This window comes from Leuciscus leuciscus, assembly GCF_965113295.1.
Source record: "Leuciscus leuciscus genome assembly, chromosome: 19".
Lineage (NCBI taxonomy): Eukaryota > Metazoa > Chordata > Actinopteri > Cypriniformes > Leuciscidae > Leuciscus > Leuciscus leuciscus.
The window spans coordinates 25,217,309-25,244,088 of record NC_138743.1 but is presented as its reverse complement, the minus strand read 5'-3'; the positions used below and the strand labels follow the sequence as shown (position 1 = coordinate 25,244,088).

The window sequence follows — 26,780 nt, the reverse complement described above, 5'->3', positions numbered from 1 at the left end:
AAAGCAAAATATATCAGTTCAAAAATGTAATATTGGTCGACTACTATTCAGATTTATCAACAGCGAAGAATAGTGTGTGAATCGCATGCCTCATGCATACACAGTCCAGTTCCTTAAGCTGAGTATACATCCTAATTCTCAGAAGATGACAACTTGCATCATATAATTCCATGTATGGCCCACAGCGTCTGAGGCTAAGAATAGGTTACAGGAAGAAACACTGCGTGGTCAATGGGTTGATGTAGTGGATCAGCACCAGTTCATGAGTCAACATTATAAACTCCTGTTGTCAATGGTGCTGTTAGTAGCTTCCTAAATGAGCGATAATGGCTGATTTTTTTTTTTTTTTCTTCTGTTGTTGCTGTCTTGGGAGGGACATACCAGTGAGCTGGCCTCGTGCATTCTGGGCTATAAAGCTGTCAATAGATGCTGGGCCACTTTGAGGGATCTTCTCATTAAAAGCAGATGATGTTCTTTCCATGCAGCTTCGAGCGTGCGGTTCTGTCTGAACGGCTGAGGCGCAGGCCTGGCGTGTGTTTAGAGTTTAGAGCCCTTATGAGTGATAAATGCCTTTTGTAACTACATGTGACTCGGCGTATGTCCTCATATGGCGAGGCGTTCAAGCTGGTTTAGCGGTATCTTGGGTGCTCGCCAGGCCCCCAGCAGTGCCTCGTAAAGGCAAAAACTGGGACGACAGTTGGACAACATGAAATGTATCACACACTGTTTAGGTTACATTGTCTCTTTAATCGCTTTACTGCTGCATTTGACGGGTGTCACCGAAGCTTCGCTTGTGTTCAGATTGTGGTGACATTGAGATCAAACTCCATTTAGTAGCATATACAAACACTTTTATTTATTTATTTATTTATTTATTTATTTATTTATTTATTTATTTATTTAGGGCAATATATTTGTACCATATCAGTTTTCTTTCTATTTATTTACGTTTGTTTTTATTTATTTATTAAAAGTATTATGTATTACTTTATTTAGTATTCATGTAAAATATATATATATATATATTTTTTTTTTATGTACATTTTGTTCATTTTATTGTGCATGCTCATTTCCAGTGTTAAGATGATATTTAAAAAATACTTATAATTTAATAGCACTGTTGAATCTTTAAGCAAAATTAATATTCGTTTATCATACTATATATTATAATGCTTTACTACCTAAATGCAGTTGTAGCATTTTATGATTGTTTTAAGTGTGTGTGTGTGTGTGTGAGTTTTTTAAATAGTGGCCATAACAGAATATTTAGCTTATCTGTATGCCAGCATTTTAATATTGGTGCATCTATATCAGTGGCTCAAATTTTGGCTATTTTGGTGTGTCAGCATCTTTCTCTATTGACGACCATTTAAAAGTAGAGATCATAACTAACGATCTCTGTCTCTCTTTGCAGTGAAGCCGTTCACAACCACTGTGAAGGAGATGCGCCTTCATAGAGATGACTTTGAGATGCTCAAAGTGATCGGCCGGGGAGCCTTTGGAGAGGTAAGGAATTCAGTGAACCCTTGTAAGGAATTCAGTGAACCCTTGCTGCCTTTTTGGCATGTTTAAAAGTGCAGGGAAATCACCTCTGAATCTCTCCAGCCTTTGCCATATTGTGTGGTTTGTTTTCATGACCCATTTTGTGTGTCCAATGAAAACCCCAAACTATCAGTGAAGTATTCATGTCCCCCTCAAGAATCTTATCAGCAGCCACAAACCTAACCCCTTCCTCTCCTCTGAGTTTCCCTTCTCTCCCCCCTGCCAATTCCCCAGGGATCTTGGCCTGGCGTTCCACTGCTATTCTTGGGCCGGCACAAATCTAGGCATTTTAGACTAATCATTTGTTTTACAGGGGAATGTGCTACTCGTTCCTGCACTATAACACTTGGACTATTCACTACACGCACGGTTCACTTTTCTTTTTCTTTACCAATCTGCCTTCCATCACTGTTTCTCGCCTACATTTTCTTTTCTTTTCTTTTTTCTCATCCTCCTGTTCACCACAATTGAATTAGATTGAAGTTCGGGAACCGAACTACAAGTGTGAACAGACCCTTTGTTTTCAACCCCAACCCATTTGTTTTTTTGGAACTAAATCACAATAAGTTTGCATCATCTATAAGTATTTTTACATGCACAATTATAATCATGGTACAGTGCAACAGTTGGGTTCTCGAAGTAAAAATCTTATTCATTTTCTTCACAGGGATTTTTAACAATACCTTAAATCTTTAAATCATTAGTTTTTTTTTTTCCTCTTGTTTTTTATTTCATTCACAGTGCTTCAGGGGATTGTAGTTATTTCCCTAATTAAAGCTGTTAAGGACACATACTTGTTAAGTATGAAGTCTTTTTGTCAGATTTTCAAGCAAAAAAAGCAACAACAAAAAAAAAAAGGTCTGTTAGGTCGACTTTACTAAAAAAAACGGACTGGTACGATTTCAGCAAACTGAAAATTCCCAGTTAATATTAACAATCATTTCTGAATTAGGAGAAACATTTTGCTGTGTCACACCTTTCTGCTCTGTCATTACACCTCCCTCGTAAATGAATGTACAATTGACTCATTTCCAAATTTATACAATTCAGTATTTCCGTTCATCTGAAAAAAAAAAAAAAAGCAGAAGTTAACGTTGCTTAAACAAAACAAATAGGGTGTCTCATCGCTTGATTTTGAAGCTGAATAATACTTTATTTTGGGGAGAGATCTGTCCATAGTTCTCCTCCTTACTGTAGATTCCTGTCAGGAATGGCAGTGGTGGCACAGGAAGCAGGGCAGGACGGTGCAGCTGTCAGGAAAGGCTCCGGAAACCAGAACCGTCTCTAAGGAGTGACTTTCGTAAAAATAGTGTCTCACTCCGCATGTAATTTGTGCGGTTCATTGTCCCTTCTTCAGCCGCCGAGACCTCAATAACCCTTCCTTCTCAGTCGCTGGGCTTTTTTGTCATGTGGATCTAATGATGACTCAGATCTTCGGGGGATTTTGCAGTTTTTCTGTTATCATCAAGCCAGGCTATTGTTGCCTGTGCTGCTGCTTGTGTCGGTTTCAGAGCATTCAGGCTCATGTGTGAACATGATGCTGCTGTTCTGTTCCCTTTTCCAGCCGTTTCCTGTGGCTCTAACATTACAGGATGTACTTCCAGAAAAATCTCTTGCATTTCCTGTTTATGATTGATGTTGTGGTCCCAGCTGAAGGCCTGGAATTTGGGACTGCTTAAAAGAATAGTTCAGTCAGACACTTTTTCTAAGCTTCATTTTCTTTCTTGCTGAAACTTTCAGTCTTTTGCAAAAGCACCATCACCGTATCAAAAGAGTCCATACGACTCTTGAGCTATATTCCAAGATTCTGAAGTCATAAAATAATTACTGATCTTATTGCAAACAATTTATCCAAGCATATTTTTCTTTCTGTTTTTAATTTTTTAAATCTTGCAATCCTAATCAAAATGTCATCTGGTAAATTTACTTACATCTCTCTGATAAAGGATAAAGGACTTATCTAATCATTTAGTCTTCTTAAACCCCTCCCCTTTCTTACTATTGACCTCAGGCTTGCATTCAGACCTGCCTTCATCCAGTCAACAACTGATGGATAGAATCAAGTCTGTTTTAGAAAATCAGTTTTACTCGAATGTGTCACAAAAAGGAGGAAAATATGTCACTTCCATTTTTCATTGTCACTTTAAGTCATAGTTTTATACTGATTATCTTTCAAATCTCACTTTTGTAGGGATGTACCCAATGTTAAGTTTTTGTGCCAAAAATGTTCAGGTAACAGATTAATGGCTGATTTCGAAATTATGAAAAATGTGGTTTAAATAAAAAAATAAATTAATAAACCATGAAAGACTAAAATAATTTTTAGTGCTTTAAGTGAATCTTGAAAAAATAAAATAAAAATGGGAACCTACATTTTTCTCAATATGAAATATTTACTGATACCAATAAATGATCTGCAAGACAATTTGTTGAAGTGAGTGAGATTTGAGAATGTATGACTTCAGGAAACTTTGAATAGTCATATTAACTACTTGTTATGGTACTTTTGTGATTATTATTTTTATTTTTTTGCTTGACAATGTCCATCAGTGTCCAAAAAGAAAGTCATCAGTGTTTGTAACTACATGATTGTATTTTTTTGACTGTACTAACCCTTTGAAAGACTTAACTTTTTGCAGTACAGTCTCGTGGTTGACGTACTTAAATGGCACTCCCTTTTGCCTCACCTGAGACTTACTCAGATTCAGAATAATTCTTTTGACTAGAATAAAAAAGAAAGTATGGAACAGGGAGGGGAATCAAGGAGAACTAGATTGAAGCAGACATTTTTTACATAACGTCACTGTGAGTCACTACATAGCAAACAAAACAGCCTGTAATGACCACTACAGAGTCAGAACACTCTACGTGTTGAGGTTGAGCCGAGCGTTGAGCTCTTTATCTGTTCAATTGAGTGAATCACTCATGTAATGAATGGTTAGGTCAAAGTACACGCAGACCCTGTCCTTCATATTGATTTAGTGAAGATGGCCGCTTCTGTTCTCTCAAGGTACACTGACATAATTAAGATTGTTTGCCAACAACAAGCTGGAGACGGATTCACAGACCCACATGCTGGTCCTAGTGCAGAGTCCTGGCAGAAGTCCAGTGTTTTATTTATTGCAGGGTTCCTGTTGTCCCCAAAGCATCTTGAATAGCGTTATTATTTGGTGTTGACTTGTCCAATATCAAATCTGGTATAGAACAAAAAGAGGGCTGTAATTTATCTCAAAGAGCCTAGCAAAAAAAATTAAAATTGTATTATGGATTTAAAGATATGAAACTCTGTTTTCCAGCTGTTACAGGGCTCAATATTAAGGATGGTCCAATGATCCGGGACTGGTGTGACAGGATTTTGTGACAATTCACTGGACGCTCTTGCCCTATTGGGTCAACATTTACATTCTTGTTTCAGTGTTGCGTTCCTTGGTTAAGTGCATTTAACATTTATTGATTGAGTTAGTTATTCACTTGCTGACTGACTGACTTATTTAGAATTTTACCGATATTGAATTTTACTTATACATGATTTGTACAGTCTGTATAAGTGAATGATTGAACTTTTCCCAATGGTCTAGTGCAGGGTTTCTCAAACTCGGTCCTGGAGGGCCAATGTCCTGCACAGTTTAGCTCCAACCCTGATCAAACACACCTGAGCAAGCTAATCAATGTCTTCAGGATCACTAGAAACTCACAGCTTGGTGTGTTTGATCAGGGTTGGAGCTAAACTGTGCAGGACATTGGCCCTCCAGGACCGAGTTTGAGAAACCCTGGTCTAGCGTTAAAATATAAAAAAATTTAAATCGCAATATCGAATCGCAATACTTGTAAAATCGCAATTCTTAAAAAAAAATCACAATACATATCGTATCGGCACCCAAGTATCGTGATAGTATCGAATTGGGAGATCGGTGTATCGTCCCAGCCCTAATATTCACCATATATAGTAAGAAAACGTACAAACAATGAACAGGTTTTTACTGTAATATTTTCAGTCTTTTACTGTTAAAATCACAGTCTTTATTTACAGCTTTTTTGTGAATTTACGCAAGTAGCTTATGACTGTCTTGGAAGTCTCTGGTAGAAGGGGCTGGAAATTGTAAACCATTTTTTTTTTTTTTTGGAATTTAAGTATTGTTTTACTTATGATGTAGTCAAATACATTAAAATTACAGGCAAGCAGCAAAACTACAGAGAACTAATGTTGATTTTCTATATAATATATAGGGGGAAAGTGAAAATTTGGCAAGTTAAAATCTGAACTACTGATTCAACTGTACCAGTATCACAGATTTATAATGTTGAGCCCTGCATCACACTCTTAAGTTGTGCAATTTTACATTGCATATTCAGAATGAAGCAACCCCTTCCATATCCTCGGGTTTGCGCGGTTGCTTAGCACCCGTCTTACTGTATAGATATTTACATCAGAATTACTGTTTACACTCTGACCTTCGACCTTCTGGCTTTACGTACATGATCTCTTATTTGGACTTGAGTGTGTTGGTGACAATCGCATCGCAGCGTCCACTTTGGTCACCCGCTTTCTCTCCTTCATGCACCTCCCTTGCCTTTTCAATCAGGTCAAGCTGCCTTTGTGGAAGTGTGTGTCTAAAAAAGGAGAGAGGGAAAGAGGACAGGAGACACTGTGGGAGGAGGAATTGGGGGTTTCTGAGCACTCAGGGTTCAGTTTGTTTTTGTAATGAGGTCCGTTATCTTCTGCGGTTAGGAGCCTTACAGATAAGAAGCATGTGTGTGATTTAAGACTGTTTGAGTTTGTTACATGCACAAACACACTCTAGAGAACATCAAAGGGTCGAAAAAAGCGGAAAAACAGCAGCAGGGCTCCTAATTTGCCCTTACTATGCAAAGTTACAGTTTGTGCTGTGTTCTTTGCTGAAGCAGCACATTGTGCTTTGGGCAGGTATGCGAGTCCACGTGAGGGGGACACTGTTCCTCCACTGAGGGTAAACACATCATGTGATGTGTCCCGAGCAGCGAGGCAAAGTACAGGGAAATTCATGACTCCACTTAACATTAGCCGACTGGACGGTCACAAGTAGCTAGTGGACAGAAGATATCAGAATAACAAAGGTCACGCATACATAAGTCATGGAGCAAAGACTTGGATCTCACAGAGAGATTTATAATATAGTTTTATGAATGGCTCCTGTCCGGTTTAAAGGCGTATAAAAAAAAAAAAATATGCTTATCCTCAAGTCCAAACTCATATAACTTAATTTCTTCTAAAGATGTTTTGAGAAATGTTCACAGCTCTCATCTATTTAGTGGGTCTCTAAAGGGAAAAAAAGAAAAGGTGGTCCATATGTAGGGTGACCAGATTTCTCATGGTGTAATACTGGACGGGATGGACATCTTCACGTCTGACTTGATCTCCTCCGCGTTCTCTAATATCCTGCCTTCACTAACTGCAAGTTAATCGATAACACATTGTGATTGGATGATAATTTTGTTCTCCAAAATATACTATGACGAGATTGGCTACCTTTAATTAGGATATTCTTGCGTGACAGAAGACTATTACTCGCTTTTATGATCACTTGTCAAATAGAGTTTAGAAATAAAGAAATACAGGACAAATTAATCAGTCGGGACACTAAAAATAGAGCTGAAATACGGGACTGTCCCGGGGAAAACGGGACGTCTGGTCACCCTATGCTGTGTGCTATATACACTACCGGTTTGCGGTCAATAAGATTTAATTTTTAAATAAATTAACACTTTTATTTAGCAAGAATGCATTAAATTGATCAAAATATGATAGGGGTCATTTTTAGTGCTTTTGTTGTTGTTGTTTTTTGGAGCTTAATTAAATTTAATAACTAAAAATCAATCTATGGAAATGAGCAAAAATTCTCCCTATAAGTGTCCCTTTAAATCATGACATTAACATACATTGCTAACTAATTTTAAAGGCCGAAGCAATTCATAATGTACAGTGAAAATCTGTTTTTAAAACTTGTGATCCTTGGTAACAAGTTAGTTGTTTACTAATGTCAGTCACCAATTTGACAATCCCTCACTGCGTTATCACTGCATTAATACATCTCCTCCCTGCCTGATGTGTCTTCCTGCCGGCAGGGTGTTTGCTTTCCCCACCCCACATGAGTAACCTCCAACTGGACACTCCTCCAAACTGTCCCTTTCCTAACATTGAGTCACTTTCCTTAAAGGGAAGACCCCACACTCTTTTGTCATTTTTGGTGCACTGCAGACTTGTGGCCTAAATTAGCCAGTTCTTGTGTGCCGTCTCTCTTTTTAGGCAAAAAGTCAGCTGTCTCAAGTCTCAGCTTTTCCTTTTTTCTGATTTCAGAGGCATCAGAGATCAAAAGCATCTCATTCAGAGTTTCTTTCCCTGTGGGCTTTCAGTCTAAGTGGGCCACGAGTGCATACGATGAATAAATGAGGGAAATAAAAATGGTCAAATTCCCCACAGCCTCTGAATCATGCTGAGTTTTAATTTGTTTGTATGCATTGGCTAACTCCTCATCTCAACTGTCTAGGTTGCTGTGGTGAAGATGAAACACACCGAGCGTGTTTACGCCATGAAGATCCTAAACAAGTGGGAGATGCTGAAGAGAGCCGAGGTAAAGAGATTTCTGCTCATGGGTCTTTTTCATTTGTTAGATCTTTCAGGGCTTCAACTAAAATGGTTGCAAATATCAAAAACAAATGACTCTTTTTACATGTTCTTTTTAACACGTCAATCAAAATGATTAACAAAGCTCAAACCTGCAAAGGAGTTAGCACTCAACCAGACTCACTCCATTCAGTGAATCATTCAGATCTGTTATTGTGTCCTTCACTGAACCACTGTTTGTTTTTGGTTATGTCCATTTTGAAATGAACCATGTACTTTAGGTTCGTCAGACTTAATAGTATTATTATTGACTGATTATGTATCTAACAATGTGCATTTAACTAAATTATACTCAACTTTTTGTCCCCCCAAAAAAATACAATCCATCTGAGGCTGGGTGATATGGACAAATTTTATCGTAATTATTTGTTCATATCAGTGATATAAATGTTAAATCTTTTTCTTTCAAGTTTAAAGGCATATTTTTGCTCTTAAGTGAAAGTTGTAGAAACCAGACTGTTAATTGTGGTTTTAAACTATTTTGTCAGAGCATGTCAAACACTTCTCGTTTTGGATTTTTTTACACTTTTCCTGTCATTTTTCCTTAGCAAAATAAATATCTTAATAGAAAAATTTATTTCTTAGTTTCTGCATTTTCTAACAGGTGATATTGTATCAAATCATGAAACAGGTTTCTGTTGCCTGACTTTGACATGTATCTTTGGCACAGTTTTTAGTGCATGCAATATATACATTTTTGTTTTGTCTCTTAGAAATGCACATTTGACAGTAGCTTGAGTTGACAGTGGTAGTAGCTTGTGTTTGGATGCAGATGTAAATTTATGTCCATTAACAATAACATCTGTAAAAATTGTAACAGCCAAACTTTTATATGGTAAAATTTCAATATTCTGACTGCTTGAGTTTTATTAAAAATAATTAATCAATAGTAGCATCAATTTAGATCATAACCACAGTTAAAACCATGCATATAGCACCTCACTAACATGGGAAAAATTTAACTATATGGTTTCTAAGGTTTTTGTAAATTAATTCAATCGGAGCGAATGAGACAAGTGAGGGTTTATCAATTCCTGTGGAATGAATTGAAAACGTTTGCATTGTGAAGTGATAGTAGGCGGGTGTGTGTCAATTCGCTGTCGGAGAGAAGATAGTGAATGCACAGCTGGCATCGGTGTATCTAATCTGCAGAAAAGGAGTATTGGAACCATTTCAGATATTTTAGTATTGATTCATATCGAAATATTGATATGTTTTGCAACACTATCTTCTAGTCAGTATCAAGCTTCTTCCTAATGGCTTATTGACTGCAATCAAACCTCTCTAGTGAAGTGTATAGAAGTGCAAGGTCATTTTCTTTTCTACTCCTGCTCTTTCTTGCCCCAGTTTCAGCCCGATCAGTCCTGACAGTGCCCACGGGCCTCCCAGAGGCATGTCAGGAGAACTCTGGTCTCTTTGGCTTGTCAGTAATCCTCTTTGAGCTTTACTGGGCTCTCTTTATTCCTCCTCACATGTCCAGAGTCCCAGTTCAAACAGATACCAGATCTAAGACTAACATCTGAAATGGGAAAGCCATGTACATCATTACTGCACTGGATGTAGTTTAATTCATTGAATGAGTTACCCAATCTTTCTGTACCCCCTAAAAACTAGAGCTGCACAATTAATAAAATAAATGAGGGACATATTGAAATACACAAACTCTTTTCAGTATTAAACCATAAAAGAGGCCTTAAGGTTTTACTACAATTCCTAAAAATAACTCATGGTAACATAAATGTATTTTATTTTTTTATAATGCAATTCTATAGAACAATGATGATGTTCCAAGTTCAGGTGCATTATGAAAGGAAATGGGCTGCTGTGCCAGTTTGATTTTATAAGGTTTTCAAAGGTTTTATTTTTTTTGTATATATTTTGATTTAACAAGTCTCTTTGCAACTTATGTAGACGGCGTGTTTCCGAGAAGAGAGGAACGTCCTGGTGAATGGAGACTGCCAGTGGATCACCACCCTGCATTACGCTTTCCAGGATGACAACTACCTGGTGTGCATCTCTGTCCCTACATGCACTTATTCTCATAGCACGTAACTGAACTTTAGCCATCATTTATCACATTGTAAAACTTAAACTGTCATATTTTAAAACCTTAACAGTAGTTTTACTATTAATTGTATGCTTTTATAATATTTCTTGATATTTTAAATTAATAATTTTAAATTTTAGTTTGTGACGTTTTGTCATATTTAATAGAAAAAATAAAAAAAAAATAATTATGTATGTGTGTGCGTATGCGTATATGCGTATGTGCGTATGTACGTATGCGTATGTACGTATGCGTATGTACGAATGCGTATGCATGTATGCGTACGTACGTATGCGTATGTATGTACGTATGCGTATGTATTTTTGCCTGTAATAAAATAAGCTTAAGTTCATAATATATTATTATCTTAATTTATTTTTCAAATTATTATTTTTTTTTTTTTAAGATTTTAGTTTTATGTAAAAATAACACCTCTAATGCATAAATAACATCCACTCCAAGAATAACGTCCAAGATAAGCTATCCAGAGAAAGCATGTAGGCTATGAAATTAAGTATTTTTATTAATAGAATTATTTAATTACTTTAACTACATTCATAAATAAAATGGCTTATATAATGTAATTAATATATCATTTTGTGATATTTAAATAATTGTCAAGGAAATTATGGAAAATAATTGACCACGATTAAAATGTCAAGTTTATCAGAGTGACTGATGATTATTTGTAACTCAACCTCTGATGCAATCCTCAGTTGAGCAAAAGTGCAATCCTCAAACACACTGATCCAGAGTTCTGCATGTTACGACTTGTGCTTGTGTGATAAATATATGCTACTAATAATGCAACTCATTGATGTCTTTCGGTTGATATTATGAAGTGCTGAGTCAGTGTTTGTGTAATGAAATGGTATTGTGTGATAAGAGATGATAATGTCTCCTCCTACAGTACTTGGTGATGGATTATTATGTGGGCGGGGACCTGCTGACTTTGCTTAGTAAATTTGAAGACCGACTTCCAGAGGACATGTCCAAGTTCTACGTGGCGGAGATGGTGCTCGCCATCCACTCCATCCATCAGCAACGCTATGTACACAGGTGACATGACTGTGTGTTTGTATGTGTAAAGAGCGAATTAAAGAACAAATGAGAATTAGACCCAGACTGGATTCTTACTTGGATTTTACCAGTAAGACATAGTCAACCAGTTTACCACAAAGACCATGCTGGTAGACTGGCACAAAACCAGCATAAACCAGCCTGGATGTATGCATTTTAACGCTTTTATCCAAAGAGACTTACATTGTATTAACCGAACCCATGACCTAGGCATTGCTAGCACAGTGTTCTGATGTTTTAGCTATGATAAAACAATACCTGGACATTTGTGCTGGTCTTTTCAGCATGGTTTTGATTTGTTCTAAGAATTATATTTACCAGCCCCTAAAAGTTGTAAAAAGCAAACTGTGGTTGGTCACAAATATCTGATTGCCTCTTCCTGTCTAAGTGGGCTGTCTAAGACTAGATTTCAATCAAGATATGCACTTATGTTTGAACATGTACTCACAATCAAGACAGAGTGGTCATTGCCTTTGTTTGAGTGATGGGCACACTGGAGATCAACAGCACCCCACCCACATGTCCACTCCCAGATTAAACATTTAATGAAATGACTGCAGTAGACTGTGGTGTTCTGGGCTGCAGATCTGTTCAGGTTCAGGGGCCTCTTCCTGGCTGCTTGTCCTGGGCTGCCATCCGGTCCAGCTGAGCCCCCTCTTCCTTCCTCCTATGGAAGCTTATGAGGGCTTCTCCTCTGAAACAGTAGCGACGTTAAAGGGGTAGTTTACTCACCCTCATGTGATTTACAAACCCATGTGACTGACCCACAAAAGTGACAGTAACAACCATTATTATTTTTATTATTATTATTATTATTTGTAGTCATATAAATATATTTTATTCTCATATTGATGTGTAATCACAAAATTACAACAAACACAAAAGCCCAATAAACAAGCACAGCAAGCCTAGAGGTTTATTTGAACATTTATCACATTTGAAATTGGAATTGCATTTTTATTAGAAAAATCTTAATTAGGTTTTCCCCCAAATCATGCGGCCCTAGCAGAATGTTCACTCTGCTCTTTTCCCTACAATTGATATGAATGGGGTGTACTGCTGTCAACCAATATTTTTAGTAAATAACTAACACACAAAACTATCGTATTACTTCAGAAGACTTTGATTATAGTGTAAGTCATCCAAACTACTTCTATGGTGTGTTTTTATTTATTTATTTATTTAGTCATTTTTGGGGTAACAGCTCCATTCCATTTTCATTGTATGGAAAATAACTGCGTGAACATTCTTCAAAACATCTCCTTTTGTGTTTCACGAAAGAAAGTCATACAGGTTTGTAATGACATGAGTAAATTATGACTTAATTTAATTTATATTGATGGATCAGCTATGCTTTTAAGTCACAGAAGCCTTTTAAACTCATCCCATTATTCTCACAGATAGTAACCACCCTGCCAGGCCAAAGCGACTGACGAAATGAAAATAAAAGTGCTTGTATACACGTGTCTCCACGGTACAACCCTTCTTGCTTATACTGACACCCAGTGAGGTTGTGAATGGTGTGGTTTGTGTGTGCGTGATGAGTTTTGACACCATGTTTACTCTGTACCCGCTGTGCTCGCCATGGTGCCAGGGCTGTGAATCAGAGGGCACTGTGTGTGTGGCCCAGTCGTCGATAGACAGGGACTGAGTGTGTGTGAAAGGGGGATGTTGAACAAAGGCAGGCTGTTTACATGGAGAGCAGGGCATGGCTGGGCATGGAGAAACAGCCACCCTGGAGAGCTGCTGTCAGGGTGGGTTGCCCACTGGTGTAATAACACCTCACAGTGCAGGGCTGCGTCAGCTGTGTGATGAACGGCACAGAATGCCATGTTTTTTTTCTCCTCTGTGGTTCTCAACTGGTGGGTTGTGGCAGGTCTGTTCTGAATTCTGAATGCAAATAATATGCAACCTACCACATATAACATATTTTGTTGTAGACATGAATGTGCATCCAATCAAGCTCCATGTTATTTTCAGCAGAACTGAAAAAAAAACAACCCCCAAATAAAAATAACTATTAATATTTATAATAAAACTTTAAGCTTTCAGTGTAATAATTACAGCAATGCCATCATATCCGATTATACTTTTGAATTATTGAAGCAATAGCATTATTAACGCTTTTACTGTCGCTATTCCAGAACATTGAGAATAGGCCTAAGTCCTGCATTGATTCGGTCTTCCACGTATTTTGTTGCTTATAGAAACAAAAAATTTAAAGCTTATAAGCACTGACACCACAAGGCGTTTGACAGCACATTTTGTGAATCAGAGGCTGTTCTTTGAACTAAGTCCTTCAAACCTGGCGTCCTCCATTACCTAACGTATGCTGAGTTCTGTCATTTTAACAGAGGGCTATACATTTATATTTTGTTAAATTTTGGACTGTCTCACCAATCAAAAACATGGTTTAGAACACTGATCACGAGCGCTGAGCATGTCTGTCTCTGGCTCAGCATATCAGCCAAAGCGCAAATGCAGATTTGAATTTTGCAGTTGATCACATGTTGATTGCCCTTCAGAAGCTACAGAAGATACTTACATGTTTCTCAGAAGACAAAATAAGTACAATTTACCCTGATTTTCAAATTCAAAAAATGTAAACTCCCGATTCTAAATGCATTTTTTCCGTTTGGAGCATCAGTGAATGTTTTCACCTTTTGTAATAGTTGCGTATAAGTCCCTCAGTTGTCCTCAGTGTGAAAAGATAAACTAGTGCTCAGGACAAATAAGGGACTCATGAACAACCATCAAAAAAACAACAAAAAAAACCAGCCGTGGATCATCCAGGTAACGACACACAGTATTAAGAATCAATTGTAGGCTATGTAAACATTTGAATGGGGTAGTTTTTATAAATTCAACTCTTATTTTGTCTTGTGGACTATGTTAACACTTAACAGTACTAAATAAAAAAAAAATAACATGCATTTTTGTATGATCCCTCTTATTTTGTTGAAATAATTAACATTTTAACATTAACAATTAACTGCAAAGGTGTATGTAAACTTTTGACCACGACTGTTATTTATCTATATCTATTTGTTATTTATCTATATCTATTTCTATATATCTATATGTATATCTATATTTATATATCTCATTTATTAGTTTTTGTTAATGTCAGTTAAAATACAATTGTTCGTTGTTCATTCATATCAGTTTACAGTACATTAAGTGATGTTAACAGAACTTTAATTTATTTTAAGTGTATTAGAAAATAATTATCATTAAATAATTAAAATGAATAAATGCTGTAGCCATAGAAGTATTGATCATTGTTAGTTTGTTAACCAGTAGTTTATGTAGTTAACCCATGTTAACAAATGAGACTATGAATGAACCATTATTTTGGAGCGGATTCATCTGCCAATCTAGACAAATAAGGCAAATATCGACCTGATATCCTCTCATCCTCAAAAAACAAATCTGTGGTTAATGGTTTAAAAGAAAAATTATGCAACCCAGACTTTATTAAATACAAGTTAAGATGCAATGAGGATGAACACAGTTTGTGCTGACCCCACTGTGTTTGTGTAACTACTGAGAGCATGAAACCGCTGAAATGCACTTTTTTTAAATATTTTTTTTATATATCACTTTAGTACTTTTACATATTAGTGGGCTCATGCAGTTCATTTAATTATATTAATTATAATCAATTATAATTACCGATCTTTAATAACTTTTTTGTGAGCTAAAAATTTTGGTGCAGAGTTGGGTCATCACTTGATGTAAAGCTAAACTGGTTGAGAACCGCTGCTTTTTAAAGCTTTTCTTGAATTATGTGTTGTGTTTTCTGTTCCCACAGGGACATAAAACCAGATAACGTGCTACTGGACATGAACGGTCACATCCGTCTCGCTGACTTCGGCTCCTGTCTGAAGATGATGCAAGATGGCACGGTCAGTATGTGATGAAAGTCCCATCTTTGAACTCCAGTGTCAGTCTAAAACCAGAGCCTGTTTGTCATCCTTGCAGGGTGGTCTCCATCTGTTTGGTGAAAGCACTGCCCCTACCCTCTCCTCTCTCTGCTTCTGACATTAATAGAGCTGCTTTTGGCCCTTCTGGCCTTGAAGGGGAGGGCTAATTAGAAAGGCCCGTCACTGCCCACCCTTCTGGCTCACAGACTGATGAGTCACCATAGTGCACTGATAACAAGACCAAGGCCAAAACTGCTTTTATCTACTGGTGTGTGCGTGTGTGTGTGTCCTTTGTGCCAGCAGTATGTGGAAGGGCAGAACAGGGCTTTAGTTTTTCAGCTGCACATGTCCTGTGTTCCACCAACTGAGCAGATCCCTGTATACTTGTGGATGTTACTCTTTTATTATTAGTAGAGATTGTAGGGCTGCACTATTAATCGAAATAAAACCCAAATCGTGATATTTAGTGCAATTATCAAATCACAAAGGCTGCAATTGACCTATCGGTAAGCCCCCCACAACCCCCTTTAGTTACTGTTGCTATCTCGGACAAACAAACGGAGTTGCTAATTGTCTTACAATGACAGCTGTCAGAATGAAAACCTTGTCCCAAGACCTCTCGTCGAGGAGCATTCAAGTGGGACTTAAATATACCATGGAGGGATATATAAAATATTTTAAAATAAATATGGTAGAAATAAAGATTAATTTGGAAGCGAGGGGTTTACAGATCACAATGCAAGCGTGAGTAGCCTCATGTTACGGTCGGCACGATCGCAGATGGCTGTTTTTGAGCCATCGGGTGTTTTTGACCTACACTGTACATGACGTGAGAACAGTTAGCTATTTAGGTTTGTACGCATGGACTCACTAACTTTAATTGTAACTTAATGAGTATGACAACCAGAAAAATAACGTTTTCGTCTTCATTGGGATTGGGGTTGAATCCTTAGGGAACCAGGTTACTGCGCCCACATCATTGATGATATAACACACTTTTATATATTATATCACACTTTTGAAACGCGCACACAGTACGGTAATTCGATTCATGAATACCCATGCCCATCCCATTACAAGTACCCAGGCACATCATTTTACCATTTTTGTTGCATAAACACCATAAAACCAATGAGAGCTTTGGATCTTCCATTGTTTCTCTATAGCACTGAAACCTAAAGATTTAAAAATACTCATTATAAAATGATTATTATTAAATGATATTATAATAGTAATAATAATTATTAGTCATATTGGTATAGGTATATAATCACATGTTTACCCCAATTGTGCAGCCCTACAAATAAGCAGAGCAAACCAATTTAATATTTTCCTTAAATAGGGGATTGGGATCATTATATATCGCTTTAAGGCAATAGAATTTTCTCAATATATTGCAGTGTTATCATCAGCTGACAGTCTTTGTCTTCTCAGCAATTAAATATTACAAAAATAACCGGAGGTCAAGACATGTTTTGAGTGCTCACATGTTTTATGAGTGAGATTGAGCAAGACTTGGCATGGTGAATTTGATGTATCTAGATTGTTCTTTATAGTATTGTTATTGTGCAATTTTCAAAGTTAATGTGTCTATAACTCATTTGAGTACACTACCATTCAAAAGTCTGATTAGTTTCTTATGCTCACCAAGGCTGCGTTTATTTATTCAAAAATACAGTAAAAGTAGTAATACTTTGAAATACTGTAAAAATAACTTTTCTATTTTAATATATGTTAAAATGTAATATGCTGATTTGCTGCTCAGAAACATTGTCAGTGTTGAAAACAGTTATGCTTAAGATTTTTGTAGAAACCACGATACTCGTTCTTTTGAATTCATCAAAGAATCCTGATAAAATGTTTGTGAACGGTAGTGTCCCCTGCTTTAGTCGCATTTAATTGCAAATGAAAACCTATCCAGTCTCGTTTGTGATTTTGCTTCCTGTCATCCCCTGTGCAGGTCCAGTCGTCAGTGGCTGTGGGCACACCAGACTACATCTCTCCAGAGATCCTGCAGGCCATGGAGGATGGCATGGGGAAATACGGGCCGGAGTGTGACTGGTGGTCTCTAGGCGTCTGTATGTATGAGATGCTCTATGGCGAGACGCCCTTCTACGCCGAATCCTTGGTGGAGACCTACGGGAAGATCATGAACCACGAGGTGAGATGCTCCATCATTGTGTATTTTTGGTATTTGTCCAGTTTACATGTTCACCACCACTGACCCATATACAGTCACATATTTGCATCTTGGGGATTTCTCATGCTAGAAAAAGCATGAAACACAGTTAAAAATGTATTTATAGCCAATAAAAAAAAATAAAGCTCAAGGTAATTATCATGATGAATAACATCCTGCCTGTAACTCCGTTGGGACACATGAAATGGCTCATAAAATCAGGACTGCGCTAATTTTATCGGGACATCTGGTCACCCCTAAACCACTACTCAGAGTAGTATTTTTCTTTTCATTGGTCTATGGTTTGGTTCCTTAACCAAAGTGGAAAATCTGGAAAAATTATGTTGAATGTAAACTGGTCTAATTTGCACTATTTAGGAGCGTTTCCAGTTCCCGTCCCACATCACGGATGTGTCCGAGGAGGCTAAAGACCTGATCCAGCGGTTGATCTGCAGTAGAGAGCGTCGGCTGGGTCAGCAAGGCATCGAGGAGTTCAAGAAGCACCCCTTCTTTTCCGGCATCGACTGGGAGAACATCCGCAACACGGAGGCACCGTACATCCCTGACGTCAGCTCTCCCTCGGACACCTCCAACTTTGATGTAGACGATGATGTCCTGAAAAACCCGGTTGGTTTAACTCAAGGCTTTTATCATTGAAGGAAAAGTTATTTTGTTACATGCCACATCAAGAACAACCTGAAGCCTTGATTATATTCGTGCTCGCTTGTTCGTATTTGACCTTTGACTACTTCCCTTTCTACCTTGCAGGACATTGCACCCCCAGTATCTCACACGGGTTTCACCGGGCAGCACTTACCCTTCGTGGGCTTCACCTACACCACAGAGAGCTGTTTCTCGGACCGTGGCAGTGTGAGGAGGGTTTCGCTGATGGATGGAGGAGCCGGGGAGGATCTCCCGGATGGGGGTCTGCAGGTGGAGGCCTTTGAAAAGAGGATTCGCTGCCTGGAGCAGGAGAAACAGGAGCTCAACCGTAAACTGCAGGGTAATGAATAACCTGATATCTAAAGAAAACATTCACTTAAAAGGTTTGTTCACCCAAAAATTTAAATTCTGTTCTCAATTACTCACCATCACATCATTCTAAACCCAAAATACATTTGTTTATCTTTAAAACACAAATGAAGATATTTTTGCCTGAGAGATTTCTGTCCCTCCATTGAAAGTAAATGCCAACAAAACATTTATGGTTCAAAAAGTTAATATACACATCGTAACAGTAATTTGAATTGAGTGGCTTCTCAAACGTGCTTGCTTGACGTGTGAGAACCACTAAGGTTTATCATGCAAGTACGTTTAAGCTTCCATTTACCATATTCGATTTGCTGTATGTACGTGTATTGATCAGTATTTATATGTTAATAAAAGACTAAAATAAATCTGTTCCTTTTATAAAGTGATTATTTCTCTTCAGAACACTTGGAATATACCGCTCAATTCTTTTACAATGTCTTAACGAACTTCTTGAAGCGTCAGTGTTTTGGTGAATTGGGACTTTCAATGGAGTGACAGAAATCTCTCAGATTTCATTCAAGTATCTTAATTTGTGTTTTGAAGATGATCGGAAGTCTTAAGTGTTTGGAAAATTATGATTATTTTTTATTATTTTTTTTTATTTTTTGGGTGAATTATGACCTTAAGCCCTTGTAAATAACATCTAGTAGTTTCAGCAGTTCTGTTTCATTTTTGTAAATGCATCAGTAAATTGTATTCTGAGTATATAATGATTGTTTATTCCACATGTGATTTCCTAGAATCCACTCAGGCTGTTCAGTCCCTCCATGGCTCTGGGCGTGGGGCCGGCACATTAGGTCGTGATAAAGAGATAAAAAAACTTAATGAGGAAATCGATCGGCTCAAAAAGAAACTGGCAGGTAATGGGTCTCTCAATCATTGTCAGTGGATATATGATATGATAAAGTCTAGTAAGTTAACTTATGAGTCATGTCAAAGCACTAAACGCACGCCTGCGTTATAGATTAACTATGGTCACTCATAGAAAAGTGCTTCGATAAGAATATTTTTAAGATTATGAGTCATTGCTGTTTCCACTTATCATAATTTGATTATTTGGCTGTTCATTTTGTGTCAGCTAATTAATCACATCCATCTAACTCTGACTTGTCGCGCCTCAGACTCTGATAGGCTGGAGCACCAACTTGAGGAGGCAGTGACTCTTCGACAGGACTTTGAAAGTTCCTCCTCCAAGTTAAAGGCCCTGGACAAGCAAGTCAAAGCCCTCAAGCTGGAGAAAGAGGATATCCATAAGGTATGACTGACTAGAGCTTATTTACCCGCCAAAATGTATGAGTGTTGGTATTATTGTGTGCAAGAACTACTTTCTTATTGTAAGAGAAATAATGCCCATAAATTCAGCCCCCTAAACATTAGATCAAGTTCCTTTCTGGATGGGAGGATGGTAATCAAAAAGAAATGTAACATTTCTGATTCCTCTTTACGATTCTAGTTCCCTAAAGCTTTTCCATTTAACAGTTATTTTTGTACTTCGAGGAAGACATTTTTGGGAATATAATGCAATTTCATTGGCAAGTGATGAGATGCAGTCTTAAAAGCCTTTAATGCAGATTAAAGAGATTCACTGTATCTATTTTTAAAATCCATATTTATTGATCTTATTTGTCCCACCCTAGTACATTATTTTTTCTTTTTTTATAATCTATTATACTCGGATGAACATCACAATATGAAAAGATCTGCCACTACTTCAGTTCCAGGATGACTAAGTAACTCTGTGTGTTTGATTTATGCTCGAGAATCGTTTTGACTACATTGGTCATTCTGTATAGTTTTGGTTCACAAAAATTAATTATTTGTAAAAAAATAAATAATAATACAGCTGTTCAGAAGAACAGATTCTCAGTTCTCTATCCTGCTGTACAGTGATACTGAGGTGTTAAAATCCTATGAACACCTTCAGAATTAGTGTTTTCATATACTTAAAAAAAAAAAAAAAAAACGGCCATAGAATGGTTCTTCCTCATCTCTCCTGTCCTCGTGTTGAAGATAACATGTCCTCTTCAGCCTTATTCAATCAGGAAGTTCATAAACACTGGGCTCGTTCATCAAGATTAATGTCATCACCCCCTCACATAAGGCAGGTCAAAATTCCCTCACTGTGCATCACATTTTTAGCTAATCGCATTTGTCGGGCCGTTCCACTTGACTGTTGACCCTGAGCCCCGATTGGCTATTACCCGCCGAAGCTCTGCAAGGCTGTTGTATGAGATCCATACGAGTCTGTTTTCAGTCGAAATACTTCCTGTAAAGTTTGTTCATTTCACTTGTGCCAGTTGATATCGTCCTTACGAGTGTGTGTCCCGTTCTCTTAGCTAGCGCATAACTCCCAATTCTCTTGATGATTTCTATTTCTCACTCAGCCTCTTTTTCAGTCCTTTCTCTCCAGGCGCGGCTGCTCTTTCTTTTTCTCTCCTTCCACTGCTCCTCTCTCACAGTTGTACCCGCGCATCTGTTTCCCTGCTATCGTTTTACGTTTTAATATCTTCAACCTCAATCCCATTTGATCCATTTCTCTTGCTCTCCCTTTCCAGCAACTGGTGGAGTCTCTGGATCGCCTGAAGTCTCAGACCAAGGAGCTGAAGGACGCCCACCAGCAGAGGAAGCTGGCCATGCAGGAGTTCTCCGAGGTGAACGAGCGCATGGCCGAGCTGCGCTCGCAGAAGCAGCGTCTGTCGCGGCAGCTGCGGGACAAGGAGGAGGAGATGGAGGTGGTGATGCAGAAGATCGAGTCCATGCGCCAGGACATCCGCAAAACCGAGAAGGCCCGCAAGGAGGTGAGTAGCATGATTGAAAGGGGGTCATGCACCCTCTCTTGTAATGTTATGACTGTTTTGGGTGTGTTTTCAAAGTAAATAGAGATGAATTGCCAGGGGCTTTCAATTAGGAAATCGTATCCACGCTGCATGTGTCATCCTGGGATTCCGAACCGGTGCCGTCCGGCCCCCGCCGGGTGTTTATTACCCATCGTCATCATGTTAACACCCCGGGGCTGACTGAGGGCACAGATGAAAACAAGGCCTTGGAATGCGCCACATTTTTGAAGTTCATCAGTCACGCTCCAGAGAGAGGCAGGCTCGGCAGCTCCAGATCTCCCTAGACGACAGCAGGAATGTCTTCACACCCCTTCCAGCCCCCTCCTGTCCCTGCAGGCCAGCCTCACGGACCCCATGACCTCCTCTGGACCGCAGTGTCTAACTCGAGCCAGATGGGCGACACTGACCGCAGTGCAGGCCCACTGTTGACTGCAGCTGGATTCAGACCCTCCCCCTTTTTATACACTTTTTTTTTTTTTTCTGTCTCTTTTCTGTCTCTCCCATGCACTAGACTTTAAGTGGACTCGTCTTGGGGAAAAATACTATTTATTTTTTTTGTGTGTGAAGTCTTCACGTCAAGGAAAGACATGCCTCAAGGACATTTCAGTGCTTGAATTTCACACGGGGCGTGTGCGGTTGAAATTAGGTCAAGATTGAAGGGTTTATTAGAATGTCTATACGAGTCCTTGTTTTTTTTGTTTTTTTCCATATTGATTGTTTTTCGTGTGTGTGTGTGTATGTGATAGCTGGAGTCTCAGCTGGAGGATGCGCGTGCCGAAGCCTCTAAGGAGCGTAAGCTCAGAGAGCACAGTGAAGTCTACTCTAAACAACTGGAGAGTGAACTGGAGACACTCAAGGTCAGAGTGCACTCATTCATACACTGCCTCTCTACTGACTTAAGCCTACTTGTGAATATTTCAGTGGTGAATCTCATGGTAACAAAATACTGTTAAAGAGTTAAAATGGTATAAATAAAAATAAATTGTGATTAAAAAATACCTTATTTATTGTAATAATGTTATTTATTATGTACTTCTTCATTTAAAAGTAAAATGTGTAGTTTCTGCATCACTATGATCATTGAATAGTTTTGCAAAAATAACGCATTTGTTGATACAGGTTTCCTGAACACTCCCCGTCTGCCATTGGTCAGTTTACAGATAGTCCTGCCATAAATGATACTACTTTATCTAAAGAAAAAAAAAGAAAAAAAATCAAAACTAAAATCTTTTTAAATACAAGTGAATCTAGGCATCACAACATTATGTTCTGTATGACAAATATATATTCATTTTTAGATTTGCTGGACATTACATTTAACAGTTATTAAATTAGTGTTTTTAAAGATGAACTTTAAGTGAGCGTAAGATGATAGCAAAGATAATCTAAATGTGAAAATAAAGGAATTATATTGACTGATACTGATCTTTAATATCGTCTAATAACACACAGGCCTATTGTACCAATATATTGTGCATGCTTAATTTTCAGCAAAATATGATATCTTACTAATTTCTTCAGATGTTTGGCTAAAATATGGCATGTTCTTGACAGCTTCTCTGAGATTCACTATTTTCCTCTTCCATTCATCTGATCTTTATCTACCTCTCTAGTGCCTTTCAGCCTGTTAACCTCAAACATCGCCTTACTTTGTCTCCCATCTTTCTTTTTTCCTCCTGCCTTGTGTAGGATATCCTGAGGGGTTATTTTTAGCAGGATGTTCCTGCTATGTTTTATGTTTTTTCCATCTGCTTGAAAGTCAAGCTCTCTCCTTTGCCTCCTTTCTCACTCCTCCTCTTCCTTTGCTTTCCATTGATATGCTTCTATTTTTATATGGTATTAGGGTTTTAATTAATTATTAATTATTGTCCTGAATTGATTAAAGTCTCAGGATTTTATCTGATTTAGATTGTTTGATTCTTTTTCAGGTGAAGCAGGGAACAGGTCGTTCCTCAAGCCTCAGTTCTGAGACTCAGCAAGAGCTCACCAAGGTGAAGTCAGAGCTGGATAAGAAGGTGTTATTCTATGAGGAGGAGCTGGTGAGACGTGATGCCAGCCACTCTACAGAGCTGAAGAATCTGAGGAAGGAGCTTCATGACACTGAGGGTCAACATCTGTCCCTGCACAAAGAGCTGCTGGTGCTCAAAGACAAACTGGAAAAGGCCAAGAGAGAACGGTAAGCTGTTCTGTCAAAGGTCCGGGTTGCGATTCCAGCGACTGATATTGGCCAGGCTGATTATCTGACTGATATTTAACCTTTTATGAGGTTATCAGCATTGGCCTAAATCTGAGAGAAACCCATGCACATTGTACTTTGAAATGTACTTACCCAGTAAATTTACGCTACAGTTAAAGGTGATCTAAGTAACTTTTTTACCTTAACTGAACAGCTTCGGAGTCATTGGAATGGTTATATTACTTATTTCGCTTTGAATGGTGGTCGTTTCGCACCCCCCTGGTGCCCGTGAGCGGAAAATCCACACTTGCAACTTTGAGCCGGCGGGCGCGTCAGGAAGTATCGCGTGATATCAGGTCTCGCGATGTAAACAATTGCTTTACGGCCAAAAGAAATCTGCTAAAATGCTGTCATTATTGCGCTCCCTCACGCTGTTCGAACCCGAATGAAGAAGACGTTTTAAAGAATGTCCCATCTGCTTTGATGTCGTTGATCTATAGCCTCTGGTGTCTGAGAATCACCAACGAGTTTTTACAACAGTGTTGTCAAATATCTATTCCGAAGCTGTGGGGGGAGCTCTAGAGAGAAACCTGCGAGCAAAAAGCGAGAATACAGCGAAGAAATCCCGAAACTACATAGCCCTGCTTTAAAACTTTTGAGGTCGTTTTTTTATTTATTAATAATTTAAAATAACTGTTTACTGTTTTAATATATTTTAAAATGTAATTTATTCCTGTGATGTCAACTAAATTTTCAGCATTTTTGTAAAATCTGTGTAACTTGTCACCAGGATTCATTGATGATTGAAAAGTATTTACTGATCAATTTTGATCAATTTAATGCATAAATAAAAATCCATAAAAAAATTTTTTACTTGCCCACAAACTTTTGAATTATATTATATTATATTATATTATATTATATTATATTATATTATATTATATTATATTATATTATATTATATTAATTATATTATAATATATTATACATTTTTGTTATACAATCATAATGAATGCTCATGCCTTTATTTGGGCATAAAACCAAGCAAAGAGTTTGCATGGATAGTAGACATTAGCTTTTTAATAATATTCTCCTCATTTAACACATGGTCAAATGCTATTAACTCCTCCCAGGATATAAACCTGGAGCTCTTCATTTTCTCAATGCATGCTGAAAGCACATACAACATTGATTTAAATCTGAGATGGGATTTGTGTGGAGCATTTACATGTTGCCCAGTGAAATGAACAATGTTCAAAAACACTGCACTCCCATTTTATGAATCATTGTGTGTTTGAAATATTTTACTTACAGAACTAAGCACCACCCCATTCACTTTAAATTTAATTAATATTTTTAATTAGGTCAAAACTTTAATATAACAATTTAGTTTTAATGCATCACTGTCATCAGCCAAAAACAACTCATATTGACCACTAATTCCAGCCCTATTTCTTTGTCCACAGGCAAACCGAGATGGACGAGTCCATGGGTGCTCTGAAGGAGAAGTATGAACGTGAACGCAACCTCCTGAGTGATGAAAACCGTAAACTCACGGCAGAAACAGACAGGGTAGGACACCGTATTGCATGTATATCAGGAGTAATATTCAGGACTTGACACTGATCGTGAAATCTCCTCCCCTATAGCTCTGCACTTTTGTGGACAAGCTGACAGCTCAGAACAGGCAGCTGGAGGATGAGCTCCAGGATCTAGCATCAAAGAAAGAGAGTGTAGCACACTGGGAAGCACAGATCGCTGAGATTATCCAATGGTGAGATAATCTATAATCTATATACAGTGTTATCTATATAACCATTTGTAGTCCACAAAAAAAAAATCTTAAAATAGGGGTGAACTTTGCACTAAAATGGAAATCTTGGTTTGGTGCCGTTGCAGTCAAATGGCCGAATGTGAGAATGTGTGTGTTTTTGTAGGGTGAGCGACGAGAAAGATGCCCGTGGCTACCTTCAGGCTCTGGCCTCCAAGATGACGGAAGAGTTGGAGTCTCTGCGAAGCTCCAGTCTGGGATCCAGAACTCTGGTAAACAGTTAAAAAAGTTCAAATTAATAGAGGGGAGGTTACATTTTGATCCGAGGATAAAACCGATGATTGATTTGAGAAATCAGTGCCGATATCCAGCCTTACTTCCACAACTGCATAATCAGGCTTTCACCTCTGAACTTCGTTAAACAGCTGATCTGCTATTATGCTCCATTTTTTAGTTTATAGGGATATATAGGGCATCTGTGATGATAGAGTGAGACTTCTAATTTTGTCAGTGAGTGGAAAGCTCTCTCTAACTCCTTTGAGCCGTAGCACAGTAACATTAGATTTGCTTTAAATAGCAAATCTAATGGAAATTGATTGAAGGGAAGTGACATGTTGTAGGTGATGGAGGTCACATTTGATTTAATATCCTTTTCTAAGGAGGTTAAGGACAGACTGTAGTACATTGGCATGAGTGCCTCCCCCTCTTGTTATTGCCATAGTGGGATCTGCTGATGAGAGCTATTGATTTGCAGCCCTGAAGGTTTGGGTTGAAGCCATCGTCCAAAGATGTGGTCAACGTTGCTTATTCTCAAATTGAACTAATTGGCTTAATTACAGGGTTGCTACAGGATATGGGACAAATAGAGTTTGGCAATTGGTGAATGCTGTATGCAAAGTATGCCATAAAATTCCTGTGTTTGGGTCATAGAGCTATAAAATCACAGATTGAATTCATTAAAATGCCATGTTGTGGTTTTTCTGATTTTAAATATAATTTCTGTAAATACAAAATTTACATTTCTTGTTCAAATATGACAACATTACTTCATACCCGCTCAAATGTCTCTTAAGGAATGTAATTAATAGGCTGTTCAGTTTTATATATTATATTATATTATTATATATATATATATAAAATACACTACCATTCAAAAGTGTGTGGTCAGTATTTTTTTTTTTTAAGAAATTAAATCTTTTATTCAGCATGGATGCATTAAATTGATCAAAAGTGACAGTAAAGACATTTACTAAAGACACTGTTCTTTTGAATTTTCTATTCATCAAAGAATCCTGAAAAAAATGAACGTTGATAATAAAATGTTTCTTGAGCACAAAATCGTCATATTAGAATGATTTCTGGAGGATTATTTGAAACTGAAGACTGGAGTAATGATGCTGAAAATTCAGCTTTGCATCACAGGAATAAATACATTTTAAAAATATATTAAAAAAGACAAACATTTTAAATTGGACAACAAATTTTACAATATTACTGTATTTTTTTTTTTATGAAATAAATTCAGCTTT

General features: G+C 37.7%; 1 protein-coding gene and 1 long non-coding RNA gene across 3 annotated transcripts in view; both read left to right on the top strand.

Moving 5' to 3' along the window:
• Positions 1-26,780, top strand: part of cdc42bpb (CDC42 binding protein kinase beta (DMPK-like)) — a 67,233-nt gene that overhangs the window by 22,586 nt on the left and 17,867 nt on the right. For both annotated transcript variants that reach the window (XM_082146757.1, XM_082146756.1), the window contains exons 2-17: positions 1,415-1,506; positions 8,067-8,150; positions 10,115-10,210; positions 11,161-11,309; positions 15,145-15,238; positions 17,217-17,417; positions 17,814-18,062; positions 18,204-18,438; positions 19,208-19,327; positions 19,589-19,722; positions 21,023-21,265; positions 22,051-22,161; positions 23,233-23,480; positions 24,947-25,052; positions 25,130-25,254; positions 25,418-25,523. In XM_082146757.1, the coding sequence (XP_082002883.1) occupies positions 1,415-1,506; positions 8,067-8,150; positions 10,115-10,210; positions 11,161-11,309; positions 15,145-15,238; positions 17,217-17,417; positions 17,814-18,062; positions 18,204-18,438; positions 19,208-19,327; positions 19,589-19,722; positions 21,023-21,265; positions 22,051-22,161; positions 23,233-23,480; positions 24,947-25,052; positions 25,130-25,254; positions 25,418-25,523 (2,393 nt within the window). The remainder of the gene's footprint in view (positions 1-1,414; positions 1,507-8,066; positions 8,151-10,114; positions 10,211-11,160; positions 11,310-15,144; positions 15,239-17,216; positions 17,418-17,813; positions 18,063-18,203; positions 18,439-19,207; positions 19,328-19,588; positions 19,723-21,022; positions 21,266-22,050; positions 22,162-23,232; positions 23,481-24,946; positions 25,053-25,129; positions 25,255-25,417; positions 25,524-26,780) is intronic.
• On the top strand, positions 2,478-4,798 carry LOC309481856. The gene is made up of 2 exons (XR_014200122.1): positions 2,478-4,050; positions 4,108-4,798. It is a non-coding gene; the product is annotated as an uncharacterized lncRNA (long non-coding RNA).